The 23,733-nt window shown below is 44.9% G+C and overlaps 1 protein-coding gene across 2 annotated transcripts; it reads right to left on the reverse strand.

Moving 5' to 3' along the window:
• Window positions 1–1,092: 1,092 nt before the first annotated feature.
• MFSD10 (major facilitator superfamily domain containing 10) lies at window positions 1,093–23,326 on the reverse strand. Of its 2 annotated transcripts, none has more exons than XM_083399076.1 (13): window positions 23,217–23,326; window positions 21,881–22,070; window positions 19,925–20,021; window positions 19,551–19,654; window positions 17,237–17,395; window positions 14,256–14,444; window positions 11,136–11,244; window positions 10,053–10,155; window positions 7,797–7,905; window positions 6,949–7,039; window positions 4,960–5,007; window positions 3,203–3,292; window positions 1,093–1,544 (listed from the first exon to the last, which is right to left on the reverse strand). In XM_083399076.1, the coding sequence occupies exons 1-13, from the start codon at window positions 23,219–23,221 to the stop codon at window positions 1,441–1,443; spliced, it is 1,398 nt and encodes a 465-aa protein (XP_083255202.1). In that variant the 5' UTR covers window positions 23,222–23,326; the 3' UTR covers window positions 1,093–1,440. The 2 variants fall into 2 exon arrangements, with proteins under 2 accessions (XP_083255202.1, XP_083255201.1); XM_083399075.1 differs by having other exon boundaries at window positions 21,881–22,075.
• Between the last annotated feature and the right edge of the window lie 407 nt (window positions 23,327–23,733).

A 23,733-nucleotide genomic window follows, 5' to 3' on the forward strand; every position in this document is an offset into this window, starting at 1 on the left:
TGGTAAGTCATAAGTTCCTCCCTTCAAGTGATTCGTTGCAAGCATGAAAAGTCTTCCCATTATCCCTGAAGCTTAATCTGAAATATTTATGTAAAGAATATAAAATACACTTCTTGTAAACAGAGCCAGTATCATAATTATGCAAAAAAACAACTGGTTACCTTAGAAACATACTACCTTAACTACACAATCTTTTGCACATGAAGGTACGGACATGATGTGTTTCAGCTTACTGCCCCCCCCCCCAATAGCTAACCCTAGGATATACCTGTACACACTTTTCCAGCTTGCAACTTAAGCCTTTGGTTTAAAGAAACAACTACAGTGGTGCCCCGCAAGACGAAATTAATTCGTTCTGCGAGTTTTTTCGTTCTACGAGTTTTTTCATCTTGCGAAGCACCACTGTGTATTGACGGTTTCCCATAGGAATGCATTGGCGGCTTAAAAAAAAAGGCGCAAGACGTTTCGTCTTGCGAAGGAAGCCCATAGGGAAATCCGTCTTGCGAAGCAACTCAGAAAACAAAAAACTCTTTCGTCTTGCGAGTTTTTCGTCTTCCGAGGCATTCGTCTTGCGAGGTACCACTGTATTGCCCTTGGCAACCTGTTAAGAGTCAGGTTTTGGCATCAATATACAAAACATACATATCTACTTGAGCTCAATAGCTAAGTATCAAGGAAATGTTGTACATGTAGGTCCCGCTTTCCAAACACAGTGCGTTACCAGGAAATCATTTGCAAGCATTTGCCTAACGAGCTGATGATTATTTCCTACAGGAACATTTATAATCTGTGATTTGTCCAGTCTCTGCCCCCCACGGGCTTTTTCCAGAAATGGCTGCAGCCAACCAGCAAAACACAAATTAGGAAGTGGGCAAACTCTGGCTGTTTGGATATCTGAATCAGCTGTTTTTGTAGTGAGGTTTGGGCATAATTCTTTGTGTTTGGATAATTGAATTTGCAGATAACGAGTGTTGCCATAGCGGGACCTGTGTGTGCTTCAAATCTGGCAGACAAATCAACAGTAAATATATTATTTAGAAAACGTATTTCAAGGATAGTATACGTTTGCATGTGTGTGTGCACGTACAGACAAAACACATTCAACAAAATTTATGCAGCATGTCTAGTGCAAGTCTGTAGATATTGTTTCATTTCCTTCTTTAAACGCTTTCTGCCAAAGCAAACAACCCTTTCCCACCACTGTGCACTCTCTCGCAGAACAGGAAATGTATCTGACCATTTTTTACGGCACAGGTGTTGTTTGCTGAAAGGCAGTAGCTGAGGTTTCTCTCCAGGGCTCTTTGCCACAGTGCAGCAGAAATAACATGTGCTCAAAATCTGTGCACTTCATCATATGCAAAGGCCGGAGGTGCCACAAAATGTTTCTTAGCTCAGCCTGATTTCCAATGTTTCTTGGAAAATGGTAGCCAGAGTTGCTTGTTACTCTGTCCTTTGCTTTTGAATGTATCCAAGGAGAACGAAGGGGAGGAGGAACGAAAAGGCACAGACCGTGAAACAAACTTCAGCTCCTGCCAGCCAGTATACTGGAAAGAAAGGAAGGAGAAAAACAGCATTTAAGGATATTGTTAATCAGAAAAAAGCAGGAACTTTCCTAAAGTGGCCTCCACAAAACAGTTTGTACCAAACTGAGTGAGAAGAGCTCTGCCTTTCCCAGAAGATCCAGCTTTCCCTCACCAGAATGAAATATTACCTGAGCTGGAATTTTCGAACGGAAAGCAGAACCCTCTGCTCCTATCCAATGATATCAACAGACTGGCAGCAGCCAGGGCCCAATAAAAAATAACCACATTTGCCCAAGACGGCAGGTGTCAGAAAATGCTCCAGGAACTCTACCATGAGGAAAGCCTCATGGATGGGAAAGGGGCGAGGATGTGACTCAGCTCCACAAATGTTTTGCTGCAGGTCTGTTTGCTTTCCTGAGGTTCTGTGCCTGGCGCAAGCTAAAGGGAGGCTCCTGTGAGGTATCTGGGGTTCAGAACTCTGCTTCTCTCTAGTCAGCAAGTGCTGTAGGAAGGTCAGTTCCTGGGGGAGCCTCAAATGCCGCCTTTTCCAACACAGTGGTGCCTCACAAGACGAAATTAAGTTGTTGTGCGAGTTTTTTCGTTGTGCGAGTTTTTTCGTCTTGCGAAGCACCACTGCATTTTAACACTAACAACGGCGGGGAGGGGTGGGGAGAAGCAGGACAGCTGCTGCAGCCGGTACCTCAGACTCACTCGCGCGTCTGCTGGAGGGCGGCGGGGCTCAGGAGCGCGACTATGGCTGCAACGCTGGCTGCTGGCGGCAGCGGCTCTCTGAGGGGAGCGCGCGAGGGGGGTGGACAGCGGCGCGAGGCAGCCGGAAGGTGGGAGGGAGCCGGAGGAGCGGGGAAGCGAGCGTGCGTGCAGTGACCGTCGCCATAACAGGAGAGGCAGGGCCCGTTTCGTCTAGCGAAGCAAGCCCTTAGGGAAATCCGTCTTGCGAAGCACCTCAGAAAACGAAAACCCCTTTCGTCTAGCGAGTTTTTCGTCTTCTGAGGCATTCGTGTTGCGGGGTACCACTGTACAGAGCTAGTTTGAGTCGAAGCACACACATAAACATCTACAGCAAGCCCACAGTGAGATAAAAAACCTTACCTTTTCCCCTCAGAATTTCCCTGGAAGAATACCCAAATTGATTTTTAAAGCTCCTAAGTTCAAAAAGCATTTGGAGACTGGACTTTGACCAGCAGCATTTCCCCTTTAAAAAAGCTCTTACCCAAAAGATGCTTCTTAAACCTAATGGTGGGAAGGGAAGGTTGAGTGAGGGGCTGAAGAGTCCCCACAACAAACAAAAACTGGAGCGAGGGCAAAGAGACTGCAACAACCTCAAGGCAGGCATTTTGTAGTTTTAGACGTTAGAAGGGAGAGGGAGAGATGCAAGTTTCTAACTTTAGCTGGCTGCCAAGACTATCTTGTGATGCAAATTACAAACAAAATGTGGGCTGCATGGATGCACTTCTCTGTATCACAGCCACGCTTCGTAGCATCGAGGAAAATGCATGTTGCTATTGCAACCTTTCCTGACAAAAGCATGAAAACAGGAATCCTACCATAGCTGAAACACTTTCCATGATACGCAATGCGAGGTTCAATTTTCTCCCTGGTGAAATCCATATATTGTTTCTATTGCTGACAAGGGCGCATGTGAGCACACACACAATTACCTGTTGCTGACACAATTGGTCCAAAAGCTCTTGCGAGGGCCCCCAGGCTCCTTAAGATTCCCATTAGGGTTCCCTTTTGGCTGGCTAACCCTATGAAAGAAAGAACCATCATCATTTACTAGAATCATAGAGTTGGAAGAGACCACAAGGGCCATCGAGTCCAACCCCCTGCCAAGCAGGAAACACCATCAGAGCACTCCTGACATATGGTTGTCAAGCCTCTGCTTAAAGACCTCCAAAGAAGGAGACTCCACCACACACCTTGGCAGCAAATTCCACTGTCAAACAGCTCTTACTGTCAGGAAGTTCTTCCTAATGTTTAGGTGGAATCTTCTTTCTTGTAGTTTGGATCCATTGCTCCGTGTCCGCTTCTCTGGAGCAGCAGAAAACAACCTTTCTCCCTCCTCTGGCTACTTGTCAGTTTTTTACTTCTTGGCTTTCCCTACCAAGGCAAAACACTTAGAGCCCAGCACTATAAAACATCTGAGAAATAAAATGATAAAGGATTGGGTCTTTAAGAGGGAACGGTGCATCCTTATCCTGAGGCCCTGGTTAGGAAGACCAGATCCACTGCCTCCTGAGAGTTATTGAGGCTGGAGCTATGCATTGTTCAGCAGACCCAGATTTGAGAGCTCAAACAAAATGGCTGCAAAGTAGTGGAGTCAAGGAAGGAGTTATGTAGCAGGGAGGTAGCAGGAGTATCTGTGCGTTTGCCATGATGTCTCAGACTAAAAAGCTGCTGTAGTTCATCTACTTCTTACATTTAGCTCTCCATTGACAACAATGCCCTGGATGGCTTACAAACAAAAGAAACACTTTTGTTGCATCAGAAACAACCCCAGCTACCGAGAAACACTTTCAACATAACCCAACTCCTTCAGTTATTAAAATAATGAGAACAAGTCTGCACTGTCAAACCCAGTGAACATCCTAACTATCTGCATTTCATTCTTGTCCTTTTAATCTTGCATTTTTAGGTGCAACTGGAGTAATTCTTCTCAACTTTGCCTTTATGAGAAACTAGAACATGCAGAAGAGTTGTTCAGGCAGGTTTACCACCAGCATGTGAGGCCTAGATCCCACAATCTTGAGTGTACTTCGCTGCTAAAACTCAGCATCAAAACTACATTTCCATCTGTGAGGCTCCCTGAGGTATATTTTATTCGCCAGTTAACCGGCAGAGGAATGTTGAGCAAGTCCTTGGGTCAGAGTTTCTACTTAGCCATTCTTGGTCATTCCTACCATTACTTTGAACTGAATGTCATTATCTTCCCTTGTGCACATACAAGACGTGAAAATAGGGCAATAGTTTCCACCTGCAAAAATGTATTATTTTATTTAGAGATCCTTTTGTGGGCTCTAGTGTCAGGTATCTGTAGTCACTAGCACCATATAGGAATAGCAGTCTATAAAAACTTGGCATGCCCCAGTCAGTAATAAGCCGTTTGAAGTCCCACATTTCTTAACGGGAGAGTTAAACAGATCCTTCACTCATTTCCCCAAAAATTAATGGTATTTTGAGTGCCTGCATTTATCTGAACCACACCTACTGTCCTTACTGTGTGCTGTACAAAACAGAGCAGGAGCCAACGCCAAGTGGAATCAATTTCCAATTCTGTGTTTAATCTATCTCCAACTCTGAGGCAAAAGAATCTGACAGCAGCCTGGCTTTAAAGATTCAACACACAGTTAAAAGAGCAAGCAAAAAACTCCTTAGAGAAGGGCTCTGCCCATTACAAGAGTAAACAGCCACGTACCATATCCAGACACCACCGTAGACAAACAAGGAACAACTGTAGCAGCAGCTGGAAGTAATTTAATAACAGGTTAGAAAATGATTAAACAAGTGAGAATGCAAATGTGTTAACAATGGGTGGCAGGAGGAGAAGGTTTAATTCTGCATGGGCTACGATCCAGTTCCCAGTAGGAAACAAGATTCCATAGCCAAAACAGCAGGACCGAATCCCTTCTCATCACTTGAATGGGGATTAAACCCCATGCAAAAGTGCCATTTGAAGTAGTTCTCATACACACGCTGCACAAAGAGGCTTTTGCAAAGGCTTTAAAACAGCTCCTCCACTCCTGTTTGCTCATACAGGAGCACAGAGACTGTCTTAATTAAAGCGGTTTGCCAAACTGCTCTCTGAATCAGCCTCCCCCACCCCCTTTAAACACTGCCGGAGTGATGAATTCAGAATTTAAGTCCTAATGACAATTTAGGATGAGGTTTCTTTCCTGAAAGTGCTGGTAAGGCAGATGCTAGTCATACCAAAAACTATCCTTTAGTTCAGGCATCCCCAAACTCCAGGTGTTTTGGGACGACAACTCCCATCATCCCTAGCTAACAGGACCAGTGGTCAGGGATGATGGGAACTGTAGTCCCAAAAACATCTAGAGGGCCGAGGTTGAGGAAGGCTGCCTTAGTTGATCATGCCGGTAGATCCTGAAGTGAACAAATGCCTTCCAGGAGCCTCAGGAGGAAACAGAAATGCCCATACTGTGACTTTCTGTCTGCAAGCCTCCCAGAGGGCATTCTAATTCTTGCTCTTTTTCAGGACTGGCATCATGGAATCACAGAATTGTCCAAATGGAAGGGACCCTGAAGGTCATCCAGTCCAACCCCCTGTGATGCAAGAAATGGGAGGTGGCTGGTCCTTCAGGCTTCTGCCTTTAAATGAACACAGGGAGGAATTTGTTGGGGCACTTCCAGTGCTCAAACCTCTTCCCCTCAGCAATGTTTTCTCACAAGCATGATAAAAGAGCTCCTGTTGCCAGATGGCCTTCCTGTGTTTGCAGCAAGGGACAGAGGGGCGCCTCAAGCTTTCCAAGCTGATCTATGAGGTCAGCACACCCCCTTCCTCTGGAGAAAAAGCCAAAGATGAGGATCCAGAGGAAGGAGCCATCAAAAGGTGATGGAATCCCTTCCAGTCAGAGAACAGAAATTTGCAGTAAGGCCTTTCTTTTGGAAAAGACCTTGCTGGTCTTTTGCAGAGCTTTGCAGTATTTGCAATTCAGGGATGAAGTTGCAAAGAAAAGACTGGTCCATCTGCTCAGCAGTCAACTGGGAAGCTGAGCATCCTCTAGGTTCAAGAGTCCTTGCCTTAACTCATGGGTAAGCAAACTAAGGCCCGGGGGCCGGATCCAGCACAATCGCCTTCTAAATCCGGTCTGTGGACAGTCCGGGAATCAGCGTGTTTTTACCTGAGTAGAATGTGTCATTTTATTTAAAATGCATCTCTGGGTTATTTGTGGGGCATAGGAATGCGTTCATTTTTTATTTGTTTTTCAAAATATAGTCCGGTCCCCCACAAGGTCTGAGGGACAGTGGACCGGCCTCCTGCTGAAAACGTTTGCTGACCCCTGCACTTAACTGAACTCAAGCCCCATTTGGACAGCTAGGACAACCTTCCTCTGCAGTCGGGGACACCACATTTGTTTTTTGGAAAAGCATGCTAAGCCAGGATTATTGACAATTTAGATATCCTCTTCAGCCCCTAGAAGGAGGCTGGAAAAATCAACCATAAGCTGAGGCGACACAAGTTAATGACGTGCTTAAACATCACCATGGCAACTTCTATCATGTCATCAGCATTAAAATAAACTCGAAAGGACATCTCCTTCAAGATTGATAAGCAACAAAGGCAGTTTGGAAACCTAAATCCAGTCTGCATTAATGAACTCAAGAAATCTATGGAGCCAATTTCGCTTTGCTTTAGTGCCTGAAAAGATTTGTTTGAGAAGCTCACCAAAGGAGTAAAACAACAGTCCCGTGCCCAGGAGGATCATGTTAGAACTCCAGCCAACAAAAAGGAAACCAAGAGCTGACACCATTATTGCCTGTTGAAAAGAAAAGGGGGCAAAGTGAGAAAGATCATGGTTTTACAGTACACAAACTCTAGTGAAAACCCAAAGCTTGTTCTCTCCTGCCTTAAGGGGAGGGAAAACCAAAGAGCTATGTAGTAGGGGTGATTCCATGACAATGTCAACCTATAGACCCATTTTTCATTTTCATATATAGTTAACGTGCTCTATATCATTTCAAAGATAATTTCCTCAAGTTTAACAGTTTTTCAAAATGGCATTTTACATGTGAGTAAAATGACCAGAAGTGTGGCACGCAAGATGACTCATAATTTCTCTAGGCTTTTTTCCTAAAGATCTCTGCAAGAAAATAGAGAATAGGATAATGAGCATTTATTTTATTGGGTTTTTTTTTCTCATTTGGCGAATTGACAAGAAATTTTATGCTAGGAACAAAATAGTTGGTTTGGAATGATTTGTTTGATGGTGGAATTGGGCACCATCACCAACAGAAACTGCACTTTAAAGACCATTTTCTATCCACTTCATAGCCCCAAAGCCAATCTCTCTCTCTCTCTGTCTCTCTCTCTCTCATTATTATGGTCTACTGAACACTGACCTTCTCCAACATGAACAAATGCTTTGTGTACTCTCTCACGAAAGGAAGGGGAGAAATCAACTGGATATATTACAAGTTAAATGACAGAAGACACATTTCCTGAAAGTTCTTCAAGTATGCATGAAGCAAAAGACAGTACAAGAAAGACTACTTCAAATGGAAAACAAGCCCCACCCTTTTTACAGTCTTCACTTCGTTTCCTGGCTCAATTTGGCGAGTGTAACCTCCTTGGATCACAGCCATCGTAATTCCAATGAAGAAAAACATCTTCCCTTGTTCCAGACTAAGAGAAAACAGGAAAAAGTTATTTTCTTCTCCATGTCCAAACTCCCAAAATTAACATGGCTGGCAGCTGTTATATTTTGAGGAATATATACTGTGGATATTGGGGCATGTTCCCTAACTAACCAGTTTAGTAGTTCTGACACAGCCCTCTTAGGGGCAATGTAGTTTAGCTTGATTTGCAGTTATGTTTGTTAGTAGTACAGTGGTGCCTCGCAAGACGAAATTAATTCGTTCTGCGAGTTTTTTTCGTCTTGTGGATTTTTTTGTCTTGCGAAGCACCACTGTGCATTGACGGTTTCCCATAGGAATGCATTGACGGTTTTTAAAAAAAGGCGCAAGACGTTTTCGTCTTGCAAAGCAAGCCCATAGGGAAATCCGTCTTGCGAAGCAACTCAGAAAACGAAAAACTCTTTTGTCTTGCGAGTTTTTCGTCTTGAGAGGCATTCGTCTTGCGAGGTACCACTGTAGTTAGTTGTACCCAGTCAGTAACTAGAAGAAACCTTGCCATAAAGCATTCAATCTCCCCTCTACAGGAGGCTTCTAAAATTATTACAGGAACATACAGGGATGTTTGGGGTGGCCCAGGGGGTCCAATTCCCAGGACTTTGACAGCATACCTCAGTTCTTTTGCCCTTCCTCTCCTTTTTAATCTTAAATATATTAGGATAGCCAGCTGCCCTGCAAGGTGTACTGCTGCTAAGTCACACACCTGGCCAACCAGACACCATCTTAATTTCTCAGGGGCATTTCTCCATATAAATGAGCAAATGCAAATTTATTTAATGGGCTGAGTCCTTAAGTACCTGGCAACACCTATGTGTTGCCAGGGGTGATGGTGGATGAAATCTGACTCCATTCACATTTTTATAACGAAAAACATTTAAGTGTCTGGGCAACTCTTGATCATTACAAATTGCCTCTCAGGAATGACCTCTGGTCACCAAAACATCTCCACATTCAGAAATGAAAAGCTGCCCCCGGCTTCTGGTGTCCCTGCAAAAGGGAAGGCTTCTTGGGCAGCCTTACCACTAACGACACGGAATCAGTTACCAACAATAAATCCTAAAAAACTAAGCTCTCAAAAATCATACAGTAATGAGGACAGTCTGGGAATATTCTTGTCTTTGGGAGGGGGTTACGTTTGTATGTTCATATGTTTGTTGACATTGTTAAAATATGCAAAAATCAATTAAAAAATTGTAATCATAGCATAGAAACGGAGGGGAACAAAAGATATGAGAGAACCAGTGTTAGCACTGAGCAGCTGCCAGGCCCCATGTTCCCTAGCAGGGCCCATGAGCACCGGCAGCTTCCTGGGCCCCCCCTCCTGCCCTGCCAGGAGTGGACTTATCTGGGATCAGGGCCTGTGTTGGGGAAGTGCCTGCCATGTTATAATTTAACACAATGCATGACGCAGTGTTGCACTAGCACATTGTAGGGAATTGGAGAGGCAGGCAGACTCCCAGACTTAGCCGCCACATGCACTGCAGCAGAGCACCTTGACAGGAGATCTCTCAGACCAGGAGAATGCCGTCTGTACATTCCAAAAGAGCGCAAGCATGAGTTCGAATCCCTGCTCAGTCATGGAACTTGGTGACTGGCCACTGGAAGCAACTCTCTCAGCCTAACAGAGGTGCAGAGAGGCTAAATCAGGCACAGGCAAACGCGGCCCTCCAGATGTTTTGAGACTACAATTCCCATCATCCCTGACCACTGGTCCTGTTAGCTAGGGATGATGGGAGTTGTAGTCCCAAAAAAACATCTGGAGGGCCAAGCTTGCCTACGCCTGAGCTAAATTGTCGGACATATCCTTGATGGAAGAGCATGATTCAAATGTATCAAGGAAATAGGTAAGTAAAATGGTTATAGGAATGTTCACTCATATGAGAGAGGACTGCCGGCTGAGTTCCCACTTTGGGTGATTTATGCAAGCTAACGGGACAAATATTTCTAGAGAAAATGGCCTGCAACACCAGATGAGTTTTCTCAACCAGAGAATGGGGGTGGATTGGTGTGGGAATGACATCTTATACTGTAATTAAACATAGAGGTCATCTGAGTAAACACCATGACAGAACTTTGTTTATACTGATGTCTCGTGAGGCTCACTATTTTGACAAATAAAATAAATATCATGCGAAATACCTGCTGAATTGGAAGTGTTGATGGACAAGAAAGCTCAGAGTGTATTCCAGACCAGAAAACAGGAAAAGATACAGGAAATACACCAGGCCTAGGATCTTGAGATCTGTTACAAAACACCACCATCAAATTCCATTCTTAAGAACAAGTACAAAAGTAAACATACCAACAGAATGGCCAGGCCAATAGAATCAAAACCTTCAAAAAAGCAGCTCTAGACTTTGCAAATCTCAGGTGGGGCTCTGGCTCCAGCTGTGGAAGACTAAAAGCTGTTACAACACACAAATCCAGTGCAGATGTAATACTGGCTCCTTGCACATACACACTGTTTCCAGCCCCTTCCTCCTCTGTCCCCTTGCTGACCTTTCCATGCCTTAGGAGGTCATCTCTGCTGGCCCACTGGACAGCCACCCACTCCTGCACCCAATGCGTTTTGACTATACGTGATTTTGGTGTCATGTGCTATCCCCGGAACGTAACCCCTGCGTAAGGGGATATTGATTAGATGCTGTACCTTGATATGTCTTAGAAGTGGCATAAATATGTTTTAAACAAATACATTTTTAAAGATGGTGAGATAAGATGCTTTCTCTGTAAAACTATTGAAAGCTTCAGTACTTGACTAATCCTACTATGCAGGTGTGGTAAGAAAAATAGCGGTGTGATTACTAGTTCAGAGTAAATGTGCCTTTTACTGGAATTGTGTTGTGTGTGGTTTTTTTTAAAAAACCTATTTCTATTGAACTCCATGTTTCATTCCACATGTCAGAGAGTATATTTTCATGTTACTAACAGAAGCTGATGCACGCAGAGGCCTTACGCACTCAAAGCATCTCTCTGCAATCATTCTTTCAAGCTATGTGCTGCATAAAATCAAGCCAGTTTGCTCACTGGGAGGGCTGCCAAATCTCAAGCAAAAGTGCAGATATGCAAATATATTCAGGAAAGGGCTAAGCCTCATTGTGAAGAAAGACAACACGGCCTTTTGCAACATCAGGGTTGGCGCAAAGGAGAAAAAGGTTGTGGATTTTGACATGCACAGGCAACTTCATGATAAAAGGAAGAACGAAAAGCTCAAGGACTTGCTCTCTTTCGAAGAGGTCTCCATATTTTGGCTGACGGCAGAGAACTGGAACAGAGCCCGAGGACTAATCAGGCCAGCTGCTGACTGGAATCCCGACATAATGGAGGACACCTAACAAAACAAGGAGAAGGAAAGAATTGAGTCTGAAGGGGCTGTGACTGAGCTGCTTTGCGTGCCACACAAAACCAGGACTTTAGTGCTATCTGCATGAGCAAAACCAGGGGTAGGCAACCTAAAGCCCAGGGGCCGGATGTGGCCCAATCGCCTTCTCAATTCGGCCCGCGGACGGTCTGGGAATCAGCGTGTTTTTACATGGGTTGAATGTGTCCTTTTATTTGAAATGCATCTCTGGGTTATTTGTGGAGCATAGGAATTCGTTCATGTTTTTTTTCTTCAAAATATAGTCCGGCCCACCACATGGTCTGAGGGACAGTGGACCGGCCCACGGCTGAAAAAGCTTGCTGACCCCTGAGCAAGACAGACACTTCCACCCCATGTTGCTGCAAAAGCAGACTGTGGGAGTCTCCTCTGGCTGGAAATCTTAGGAGCCAAATTTTAAAAGTCCTGGGTTGTACAGGTATAAATAAAAGGAAATTTATCTAGCACATAGAGAGTACTGGGAAAGAGAGAAGGTTGTCTCATACTAATTGAGAGTTATATAGGGACTAATTTAGATAACCAGTTTCGTTTCATTTATTCCTTGGTATTCTATTATGCTATATAATTCTTGCTATCATTTATTGTTTTGAGTGTACTGGTTAATGAAACAATAAAGATATTTTTTAAAAGCTTGGGTCTTAAAACAATTTTTACTTTAAAATTTTATTTTATGTCCTTTAATAGTTTTCCACTTTGGGACAACCCCACCAATGGTGCAGAAAGCTTCATTTTTATTTTGAAAAATCTCTCTCCCATTTTGTCCTGGTTTATAGATCTAGTTTGTGATAGTATAACATTTGATATTTATTTTCACACATTTTTCTTTTAAAGTTGCATAGACCAAATCAGAATTTTATCTGTTACCCACATTGTTCTAAATTCAGTTGGTGATCTCAAACAACCATTTCCCAATTCTGCTTGTACAATGCGCTCTAAGTATTTGTTTTAAAATGACACTATAGCTACATCCAGTTATTTTCATCATATGTAGAGGAAAGGAATAGCAAGGGAGAGAGACTCTTCCAGCTTCTGCATGCTACCCAGGAGATCTGAAACAAACAACTATGCATTTAGAGTTGTCTGCGCCTCCGGTGCAATTCTGAGTCCACTGAACCCAATGGGACTTATGTCAAAGTATCCATGCACAAAATTGTGCTATAAAGCAGGTTTAAGGAGTCTTTAGGGTGCAATGTTATACCCTCTTACCTGGGACTAAGCCCCACTGGATTTGAGGGACTTGTTCCGGAGTGGACCATGTAAATGTGCTGTTAATATCCCAGATTCAGGGGTTGTGGTGGCTGAGAGATTCCAGTTTCAAGTGACTATACTTCTCTAGCAATGGCTTTTTGGAATTAGTCTAGCTTTACTTTTCCTGTATCTACACCAGGGCTGACGAAATGTCAGAGCAGCAAAGGGTCCCTCGGCAAATGAAGGTGCATAGTGACCAAGGTCAACCAACTTTGACACCTGAAGCAGAAAAATCCCATAGTCCTCTCTCTTACTCCCTGACAGTAGGCAATACACCATCCATCTGGCAGCTGCTTCACTTTGCTAATGGTTAGAGCGGACGCCCAACATTTGACACCACACAAACACACACTCACACACAGCCAGTCGCGTACTTCCAAGGCCTAAACTATGTTTGTTAATCATTTCTCTCAACATGTGCCTTTTCTGTCCAGAATTAAAGTAACATGACACTTGATAATTTCTTAGCACCAAAAAGCCAAGTACCGTATTTTTCGCCCTATAGGACGCACTTTTTCCCCTCCAAAAATGAAGGGGAAATGTGTGTGCGTCCTATGGGGCGAATGCAGGCTTTTGTTGAAGCCTGGAGAGCAAGAGGCATTGGTGCGCACTGACCCCTCTCGCTCTCCAGGCTTCAGGAAGCTATCCGCAAGCCTTGCGAGCCCAGGGGAGCTCCCGCGGGCTCGCAAGGCTTGCGGGCAGCAGCCTGCAGCCCGGAGCACGGAGCGCCCTCCGGAGGATGCCCTGTTCTTCGGGCAGGTGTCCACAAGCCTCCCGCGCCCAGCAGGAGGTCCCACCCGGCGCGCGAGGCTTGGGGCGGCAGCCTGCATCCCGAAGCACGGGGTGCCCTCCGGAGGACGCCCCGTGCTTCGGGCAGATGTCTGCAAGCCTTGCACGCCCGGCGGGAGGTCCCGCCGGGCTCACAAGGCTTGCAGGCAGCAGCCTGTTCTGGGGGCTGGGGTCGGGGGAAGCTCGGGCTTCCCCCGCGCCAGCCCTGCGCCTGGGGGGGAATTTTTTTTCTTCTTTATTTCCCCCCCCCCCAAAAAAAAACTACGTGCGTCCTATGGGGCGAAAAATACGGTAGCTCAAGACAGCTCTTGGAAGGATCAAGATTAATGAAAAAACTATCTTAAGCATTTGCAAAATTAATGGAGAACCATTAATTAATTAAAATCGTATTTGCTACTTTGCCTTTAGTGACTTGGACCACTTAACCCAGTCCGCCTTTTCCATCCATATCCCGTGCTCCAACTAGGGCAATAAAGATAACATTATGTGGTGGTTTGGCGCTAGACTAGAACTTGGGAGACCAGAGTTTGGATCCCTTCTCTGCCATGAGGCTCATGGGGTGACCGTGGGCTCTCTCTCTTAGCCTAACCTATCTCAAGTTTTGTTGTGGTGATTAAATGGGAAGGGGGGGGGGAACTGTACTCTTTGGAGGGGAGATGGGACTTGAATGCAGTAAATAAATTCTTCCCTTGAGGACTATGTGTTCTTCTGCATTTCTTGTGCAATTCCACTTAATGGAACATAAGGTAGATAACTTCCCTCACTTGCCAATAACAAGCAAACATGGAGCTCCAGACCTGTTTTGAAACTATAAAGCAGAGTGAGACAATTTATTTGGGCCAGATTCTACTTAAAAATGGAGGCACTGGTTTCCTGATGTTCTGTTAAGAGCAAGATGGCGACTATCTCTCTCTAGAACATGTTACCCGTTTTTCTTTGGGGAGTGTCTCTGGCAACAACATGAAGACGAAAGCCAAGTCAATCACGGCAAACATGACAGCAAACATAGCAGACCGAACATAGAAGATTTCTCCCTTCTCTTTTTCCATGGAGAGGTATGCTCCAAGCATAGGCCCAAAGGTAAAGCCCAAGGAGAAAGCAACGCCAATCATTGCCTAGGGAAACAAGGGTAATACTTATTTAGTAGCATTTCTCTCCTCCTTCAACTCTAATAAGAGCTTCCAGAGCAGCAAATATGCACATTAACTATTTGAAACATAGATACCCATAATTACACATTCATCTTTCTCAATAATAACTTAATATTTTGTTACCAATACCAATTAAACTTTTTATTGCCCTAGCCATAGGCCATGGCATCATTCAGAAGGAGAACAAACAACAACAACAACAACAATAACCATAAAAATCATCGGGCACAGACATATAATAAAACCACGGTCACGGCTACTAAAATTATTTGTTGCATTAAATAGAACAGAATAGCAGAAGATTCTCAGGTAAGATGTGCCAAATTAAATATCCGAATCCCCTTTGCAGTTGACCGCTGTTTTGTCTAGTTCCTTCCTCCTGATCTTAGCTGCCAGCGCATAGAGTGCTACTTTATAAGTAACAAAGTCGTCGGTGTTGCTCAGCAGCCATTTCACCCTTTCCACCCTATTCAGATGTGTTCCATTCGTAAACAGGGGTTTTATAAACCGGTCTCTTGGGTCTATATATAACGGGCACTGCAATAAATAATGGCAGAGGTCCTCGACGCAGGGTTGTCCACACAGAGTCTCTCTTTGTAACGTACTTTGCCATACCGTCCATCCAACACCGCCGAGGGCATCGATTGGAATTGTAGTTCTGTAAAAGCGATTCTTAGTACGGCAAGTGGGAGCTTTGTCAGGTATCTGGCTCAGGCATGCTCCGTTTGATAAGTGGGAACCATGGTGAGCTCTTGGTAGAAGCAATCATGGCTAGATCCCTTTCTGCATCAGACCTAAAGAGACAGTCTCTTAAGTGCCTCTTCTCCATCTTCAGGGTCACCTGAAGATCTTGTAATTGATATTGGGACAAGAGGCGTCGGACGCCAGCCTTCCAGCATTTGGTCTGTTCCCGTTCTGTGTAAGACAGGGATGTCCAACAGGTCAATCGGGATCGACTGGTCAATCCCCGGGAGGTTGCAGTCAATCGCTGTTGATTGCGGGCTCATTTTCCTTTGCTTCTGCCTAAGACAGCCTTTCTCAACCTGTGGGTCCCCAGATGTTTTTGGCCTACAACTCCCATCATCCCTAGCTAACAAGCAGAGCTCAGGGATGATGGGAGTTGTAGTCCAACAACATCTGGGGACCCTCTCCCCTGCCTGTAACTCCTCCTGATATCTGTAACGGAAGACGGAGTTTTTTGACCTGAACCCCGAAAAAGGGGGGGCAGATCACGGTCAGATTTTAATTCTGAAAGTAGATTGAAATCCCTTGGGAGTTGGCCACCCCTGGTGTAAGACATAGTGGGGCATCTCTCCTTCGAAAGAGACTGAAGTCTTTTCACATAATTTAGGCACAGGTAATCAATTCTAGCCTGCATTGTTGTCACGTCAGCTTCAGCACGAAGAAGAGCAGCTGGAGTCCCATTGGGGAGCGAGAGCACTTTTCTAAGAAATTTGTTCTTAATATTTTGTTGGTTTCATTGGGGAAAGTATGCACTTTGCAAAAATGCAACACATATTAAGATGCTTTATGTTGTACTTATAAAGCTTATACAGTGGTACCTCGGGTTAAGAACTTAATTCTTTCTGGAGGTCCGTTCTTAACCTGAAACTGTTCTTAACCTGAAGCACCACTTTAGCTAATGGGGCCTCCCACTGCCGCCAGAGCACAATTTCTGTTGTCATCCTGAAGCAAAGTTCTTAACCCGAGGTACTATTTCTGGGTTAGCGGAGGCTGTAACCTGAAGCGTATGTAAGCTGAAGCGCCTGTAACCTGAGGTACCACTGCATATTGTGTAAGCTGTCTTGAGAGCATAGGCGCCAGCTCCTTAGGGCTGAAGACACCTCAGCCCCCTCAACATCGTTTAGCAGGGGGCTCAGCTCCCCTAATATTGGGGGAGCGGAGGAGGCCAAGTGCCAAGCTAGGCCCAGTTTCAGGGCTGCCACCATGGCCACATACTTCCCCTTGCACAGTCCCCAAACTTGCTCCAGAGGGTTGGGGGCAAAACTCCAGAACACATTTAGGCACAGGGAGAAGAGGGAGAGGGCGTTCCGTTGTGCAGGCAGAAGTCCTTGCACTGCACTGGATACCACCTGGAATCTGCTATTTTTCTACTGGAATGAAAGAAGCATGAAGTTTAGGCTGAAGTCAGGTTGGACTGTGACTGAAGAATTCAACCACCACCCCTTGGTATTCTGGGGGAAATGGTGCCTAACATTCCTAGCCTAGTACAGTGGTGCCTCGCAAGACGAAAAGAATCCGTTCCGCGGGTCTTTTTGTCTTGCGGTTTTTTCGTCTTGCGAAGCAAGCCCATTAGCGGATTAGCACTATTAGCGCTATTGACAGTTTAAGGGCTAAAAACGGCTTTTTAACACTTGGGAGATTAGCGGTTTTGCTGCTAAAATGCTTTTAGCAGCTTAGCGATTCAAAATAAGGGGTTTTGGAGCGGAAAAAAATTTCAGTTTTTTTCGTCATTTTTCGTCCTGCGAAGCAAGCCCATAGGGAAATTCGTCTTGCGAAGCGCCTCTGCAAATGGAAAACCCTTTCGTCTTGCGGGTTTTCCGTCTTGCGAGGCATTCGTCTTGCGGGGCACCACTGTATTGGGCAAACAAAACTGGGGAATGGCCATGTTCATGTCACTGTTGCATCTCATCCAATCCCCCTCTGTATGCGGGACACATTCACGTCCATGTGGCTGATCAAAAATTAAACAACAAAGATCCTGATCAAAGGCTCACACCAGGCCGTTGACTCACCATGCCTTTGCTTCGAGCTTTTGGACTTTGCAAGTCAGCAATTACTGCAGTGGAGAGGCTGACATTCCCTTTGCTTATTCCACCGAGAATTCTGGAGAAAATGAATAGCTCAAAGCTCCTGGAAATGGCCCACAAGGAATATGATGCTATCATACCAATCTACAGAAATAAGAAGATACATACGTAATGAAAATAAGGGTATTTAGAAAGCACAAGAAAATGTAAGCACTTTGCTTGGATCCCTTCCCTGCTACTTGGACCTACAGTATTACACAGGGGAAGCTAAACTGAACCTAAACTAAAAAATGGGGGGAAATCTCATGCTTTCTCAAAAGAATACTGTTATTGGATTCTTTATTTGGGATGCTAAAGAGAAATTCCAGGTTACTTATTCAGAATAAAAGTTTGATGAGGTAAAAACCCCTAGTACAATTACTGGCCATATGCAGACCAATTCATAAGCACATAAAAGCAGTATTGAAGAGAATTTTCACACATATTGGGGTTGTCCAAGCTTGTGTATTCAGCAACCTTCAAGCAGCAGAAATCATGAAGGTTATCTAAAACATCTCTGATGCTGCAAAGAATTGCTGCTTTTTCAGCTGGCATGGAAACTTTTCTCTTCTAGCCTAAAGGCAAGGCGATACACAGCTGTTTATTGTAAGATGGAATCAACAGCACTGCCAGGCTGAAGGGAGCCCAGGGAAAGATGCCTTTGAGAGCCCCACCCCCCGCCCTTTGGATCACTCACTCATCCTACCCCCAATACTTGCTCTCATCCACATCTCCTTCCTTCCTGCTACTTGAAAAATTAGTCATTTTCTTCACTTCATGAAAAGGAATCAGGAAAGTTGCTATGTACTGGGGGGGGGGGGTGCACATGCGCGCTTGTGTGTGAACAAACATATTCCTTCTCCTTTCTTTAAATGAAGAGTAAAGCACAGATTCTGGTGGCATGTGCAGAGGGCTGCAGCAGGGAAGAGAAGATGATGAGGTCTTGTAGGATTCTGCCCCAGAAATATATATGGTTATAAGTTTGGGGCGGGGGAGTAGGCTGTAAGCAAAGACCCTCTTAACCCCTGGATCCAGCAAGTGTGGAAATACAAGCCAGGCTGGCTTCCCATTGAGTTGAGAGCCTGGGTGATGGGCCATAAAGAGAACAAAGGAAGGGGCTCTGTGTGAGATGGCAAATGGGTGGGGCCTCCTCTCCCAAGTCGCGGTTAGATAGAAGCACAAACCCAGAGTTGACAGCAGAGTGTTTTGGAGTGATGTGAGTTACAAGCAAAGCAGCAAACTGGAGGGAGAGTCACAGCCATGTTTGATTTATGTTTGAATCCAAAGCTGGGGTGTTAATAGTGTAGACACCCCTCTCCATACCCATGGTAGGCTCAGGTTGTGTATGCACACACACCATATCCCATAAAGACCCCAGAGCCTCCCCTGTACCTCATTCTGAAGGAAACACAATCCCTGGTCAAGCGCCTGAAACCCCTGGAATCTCGCATTGCTCGGAGATTAGGATGGCGTGCAACACTGCTGTCCGAAGTGGGATTCATGTTCCCTGAAGAAGGACCTGTGAGCAAGAATCTGAGCCAAAATGGAGGAACGGCAGCATTCCTGGAGCAGCAAAGCCAGCGATGGATGGAGCGGCAAAACCAGCAGTTCAACTGACAGCTGCAAGCAGAGTGTGTGAGAAGCCTCAGTGGAGAGGAAAGCGTGACTCCAAGCGAGGTGAGGGCCCTGCCGGTTGAAATGCTACAGGGGGTTGAAAGCGACCCAGGAGCCCCACTGGAAGAGATCCAGAGTTTGGATGGGCAGCTGAGGGGCTTGGACTTTGAAGAGATGCAGTCAGTAGCCAAGGACAAAACCTTGGAGAAGCTGGAGGTGGTTGGAGCTGAGGAAATGAGGAGCTGCTGCTGATAGATTTCTCCACTTGTGGAAGATTTTGTAGAGGTGCATGTGAACGTGCAAGAAGAACAGCCTGTGCCAGAGGAAATGGTGATGTGTTCCTCCCGTGGAGGAGAACACACAGAAAAAGCTCAAGGCCTGTGTGTGCGCACCAGAGGAACAGCCAGCTCATGCTGAATTGGCCGAGTTTTAAAAAACAACTATGATTTTGGCCTACTTATTACTTGTGCAAATCAACCTTGCAAGATGAATCCAGCCTGGCCAGAACTAATCCAGAAAATGTAATGGTTTGACTCACACAACACCCAATGCATAATGGAAAAGGGCTGGGTGGGTTTAGCCGGGGTTACGTAGATCATGTAACCGATCTACACTGCACATTCTTTAGTCCCGTCAACAGACATACCACAGTCAACAACATGATCGGCCGTCTCCCAAAGTAATCAGACGTGGCACCAGTAAGTGGAGAGGAGAAGAACTGAAGGATGGAAAATATGGAGCCAATCAGACCTGCAAAATATGGGAAATTAAAATGCAATATGGATCTCCCAGCATCAAGGTCAATCCTTCACGTGTGAGCCATACCACACGTTACATTTTGAAGGCTGCCATGGATCCTAAACATTTTCGGCCGTTGTCCTCAGGACCCACCTGAAAGCATCAGGAAGTATTTCCCATACATTATGGCTTAATTGCATTTAATGCCAGATTTATATGGTCCTGCGCTTCATGCAAACTGTGAGCAAACCTAAGAGTCCTCTATTGAAACTTCATTCATACCTCCAAACAAGACACTGTTGTATTTCCTTTCAGAAGGCACTTGAGCGACTTCGCTGAACCAGTCCACCCCGTGCTGCAACGTCATGTAGAAACTATCCTGCGGAAGAAAACGTGCACGGGAGGGATAAATTCAGGGGAGGACAGGGGGGCAACCATAGTCAGGCTGAGAGCTGCCCACCACATGCAATTATTCCACAATTATTTTTTCTAGTTCTTGTCATGTGCAAAAAGTAACCACAACCAATGTTTTTAGAAATACTTGCTTTAATAGACAGAAAGCCTGAACTGCCCTCAGACCTCGGCAGGCTCTGCAACATTTGGACTATCATTTAACATCTTAGTGGTTCAGAGACAGACAAGCTACCGGAAAGAAAGAGAATAGCTTAACCACCCTCTCACTCCCTCTCCATTATTTATGCCACACCACAAGGGGAAGAAGGAACTTGTCATGTTCTGCTTTTACTAATCCTATGCTTCACATCCAATCAGAGTAATACAAGGGCTTCCTGTATTGCCTTCTTACAGTCAGCAACATGGAGTGAAGCACGAAACTAACCGTCACAAGTCTGAAATCTCCCCACTGTAAGATAACAAGAGCAGCTTTAAAAAAAGCTTTAACAGTTACTATTCACTGCAGTATTACCATACCAGTTTAGAGTTACATCAAAAACTGTCTTAAGTTTTCACCCCAGAAACTCCAGCGGGTGCAGAATGCCGCAGCGAGACTCCTTACGGGGTCCTCGCTGCGAGATCACATTCACCCGATGCTATACCAGCTGCACTGGCTCCCGGTGGAGTACAGGATCAGGTTTAAGGTGCTGGTTTTAACCTTCAAAGCCCTATACAGCCTAGGACCTTCGTACCTACGGGACTGCCTCTCCTGGTATGTCCCACAGAGAAACTTACGGTCTTCAAATAAAAACATCCTGAAGGTCCCAGGCCACAGAGAAGTTAGGCTGGCCTCAACTAGAGCCAGGGCTTTTTCGGCCGTGGCTCCGATCTGGTGGAACGCTCTGCCTCATGAGACCAGGGCCCTGCAGGACTTGACATCTTTCCACAGGGCCTGCAAGACAGAGTTGTTCCACCAGGCCTTTGGCCAGGGCACAGCCTGACTCCCTCCCTCGGCAATCTTCGCAGAGCTCTGGCCCAATGGTTGCCAGTGGCTTGAATTAATTAATTTTATAATTGAATGATTTTAGAGTGTTGTTTGTGCTGTACTTTTGTACTGTTTTATTGTTGTTAGCCGCCCTGAGCCCGGCTTCGGCTGTGGAGGGCAGGATATAAATAAAATTTATTATTATTATTATTATTACTAAGACACAGATGTGCTAGATCACTTACTATGAATTCTAAACATTTATTGTTGCCTGAAAAGTTGTTGTTTTTAAGCAGTAACACATGCTCCATGAGCATTGCGGTTCTCTCAGATACCAAAACATTGAACCCAAACATTTCAAATTGCCCAGAGGTTACATAGAGGCATTGTCTGGTTTAGGCATCTGCATACAGTGGTACCTCGGGTTAAGTACTTAATTCGTTCCGGAGGTCCGTTCTTAACCCAAAACTTTTCTTAACCTGAAGCACCACTTTAGCTAATGGGGCCTCCTGCTAGTGCCACGCCATAGGGGGAACGATTTCTGTTCTCATCCTGAAGCAAAGTTCTTAACCCAAGGTACTATTTCTGGGGTAGCGGAGTCTGTAACCTGAAGCCTGTGTAACCCGAGGTACCACTGTATACAGAAGATAGGATGTTTGGCACACCAAAATTCCAGGTGGACCACTTTGGCACCTGGACTAAAGTGGTTCATTGTTGTTAGAGCACACTCTTTACAGAGATGTGAGTTTCAAGCGCTGCCATAGCACAATCATGCCATGATCAAATGCAGGTGGCATCCCATAATATTTTACATGTTTATCGCGAGTGTTTGGGGTAAATGTGGCTTAGGTCTTACTTACATTATTATTGCTGTAATGGTCAAGAATTGAAGGAAGGAGAGGCAGAATGAGGGTGAACCCCAACAAGTCTATGAGGAGTGCGATAAAAACAATGGTGATCACACGAGTGGAGCCCTCTTCAGTTCCCAGGGACTCCTTGAGAGGCCTCCTGCTCTCGTGGCTTCCCCCCAGTGACATTGTCTCAGTGGTCCTGCTCTGAAATACAAAGGGTGGGGGGCAGAGGGGGGAAGGGGAGGAAGTGGATAACTTGCTGACTCATTCTCTCTTCATTGAAATTTTACTGCAATTAAAAAAAAAAAGGTAGGAGGTAGTTTCCCTTGTTTATTTCCTTCTCCTGATCTATCCAATTGTGGATTGGTGACTCCATTTAAATCTCCCAGTAATATTATTTTTCCTTCCAAATATCCCAACATATTTTTTCACTCTTCTTGAATAATTCCCTTTTATTCTGGTTAGGTGCATAGACTCCTGTTACATAAATTATTTCCCCTTGGTGTTTTATTTTAAGTATTAACAATCTACCATCTGGGTCTGTATATAGTAGTTCTGGCTCTAGGCAGGGTTTAACATAAACTACCGCTCCTCTTTTTTTAAACTTGACCACAAAAATTCCAAATGAACACAGAGACATTAAAATTTAATGTATTTGGTACAACAGCATCAAAAATATCAGTGCCTAAAATGAAACTAGCTTACAGCTCCAATTCCCATTGTTGGGCTGGAACAAAATGCCATTAATTTACAACGCAGCACCATGATCTTTCATTAATCAGGTGCTCTTCGAAGATGATGCTTTTGCAATCAAATAAGGTCTGATGTTGAATACAGATGACTTTTAACTGCCGCAGGAAGAACAGTGAACTCTCATCTGTATTTTAATAGGGGTTAAAAATATGCAAGCTGTATTCTTTAGGGCAGTGATGGCCAAACTTGGCCCTCCAGCTGTTTTGGGACTACAACTCCCATCATCACTGTTTTAGGCTAAAACTTTTGACTGTCCACAGAGGTGGAACAGCCACACTCTGTCTTCTCAGAGGCCACTGTGCTCTAGTCAGGAGTGAAACAGGCACTCTCCTCTGAAAGGAGGCTTTGCAGTAAGAGAGGCACCATCTAGCTGTAAAGGTTAAAATAGTTACAGAACAGACTTCCCTGGGAAAGGTTATCAGCTGCAGAAAACTGATAAATGAGTGTGTTCTATCAAAAAGCAGACTGACAGAAATGCACGTGAGACAGAAATTCAAAAGCATTAAGGATATAAAGCATACTCCATATTATCACTTTTTCCATATGTACAAATGAAGCTGCAAAAATGCATATTGTTCAAGGCATTTCTCACCGCATCCCCTTCCATGGTCTGCTGTGGTCTCACACTTGTAGCAGCCGCTGCCCTGAAGTGCTCATATCATCTGGTAGTACTGCTTAATGGTTTGGTTTTCTGCGGAATTTCTGAAAATTGGTTTAAAAATTCTGAAAATTGGTAAAAATGTCGGGGCGGGGGCGGAGCTCAACAACTTTACCGTATGGAATTTCACTTTTTGAAATATAGCTTTTATGGCTGCATTTTTAACACTGATACAGTGCTTGGTTGGAGCTGCAATTACGCATATGTGGTTTTTTTAAAAGCCCCATTATAAGGAGGGTTGCTAATTTTCGAAAAGAAACCAAATAATGTATTTAACAGTGCCAAGTGATCTTAATTTCGCAGTACGATTTCAATCTATAGCCAGTGGCGTAGCGTGGGGGGGTGCAGGGGGGGCCGGCCGCACCGGGCGCAACATCTGGGGGGGGGGCGCTCGCACTCGCAGCTCTCTGCCCCTACCTGGCTCACTCACTCTCTCTCACTGCAGTGCTGG

Source organism: Podarcis tiliguerta, assembly GCF_965153285.1.
Source record: "Podarcis tiliguerta genome assembly, chromosome: 9".
NCBI lineage: Eukaryota > Metazoa > Chordata > Lepidosauria > Squamata > Lacertidae > Podarcis > Podarcis tiliguerta.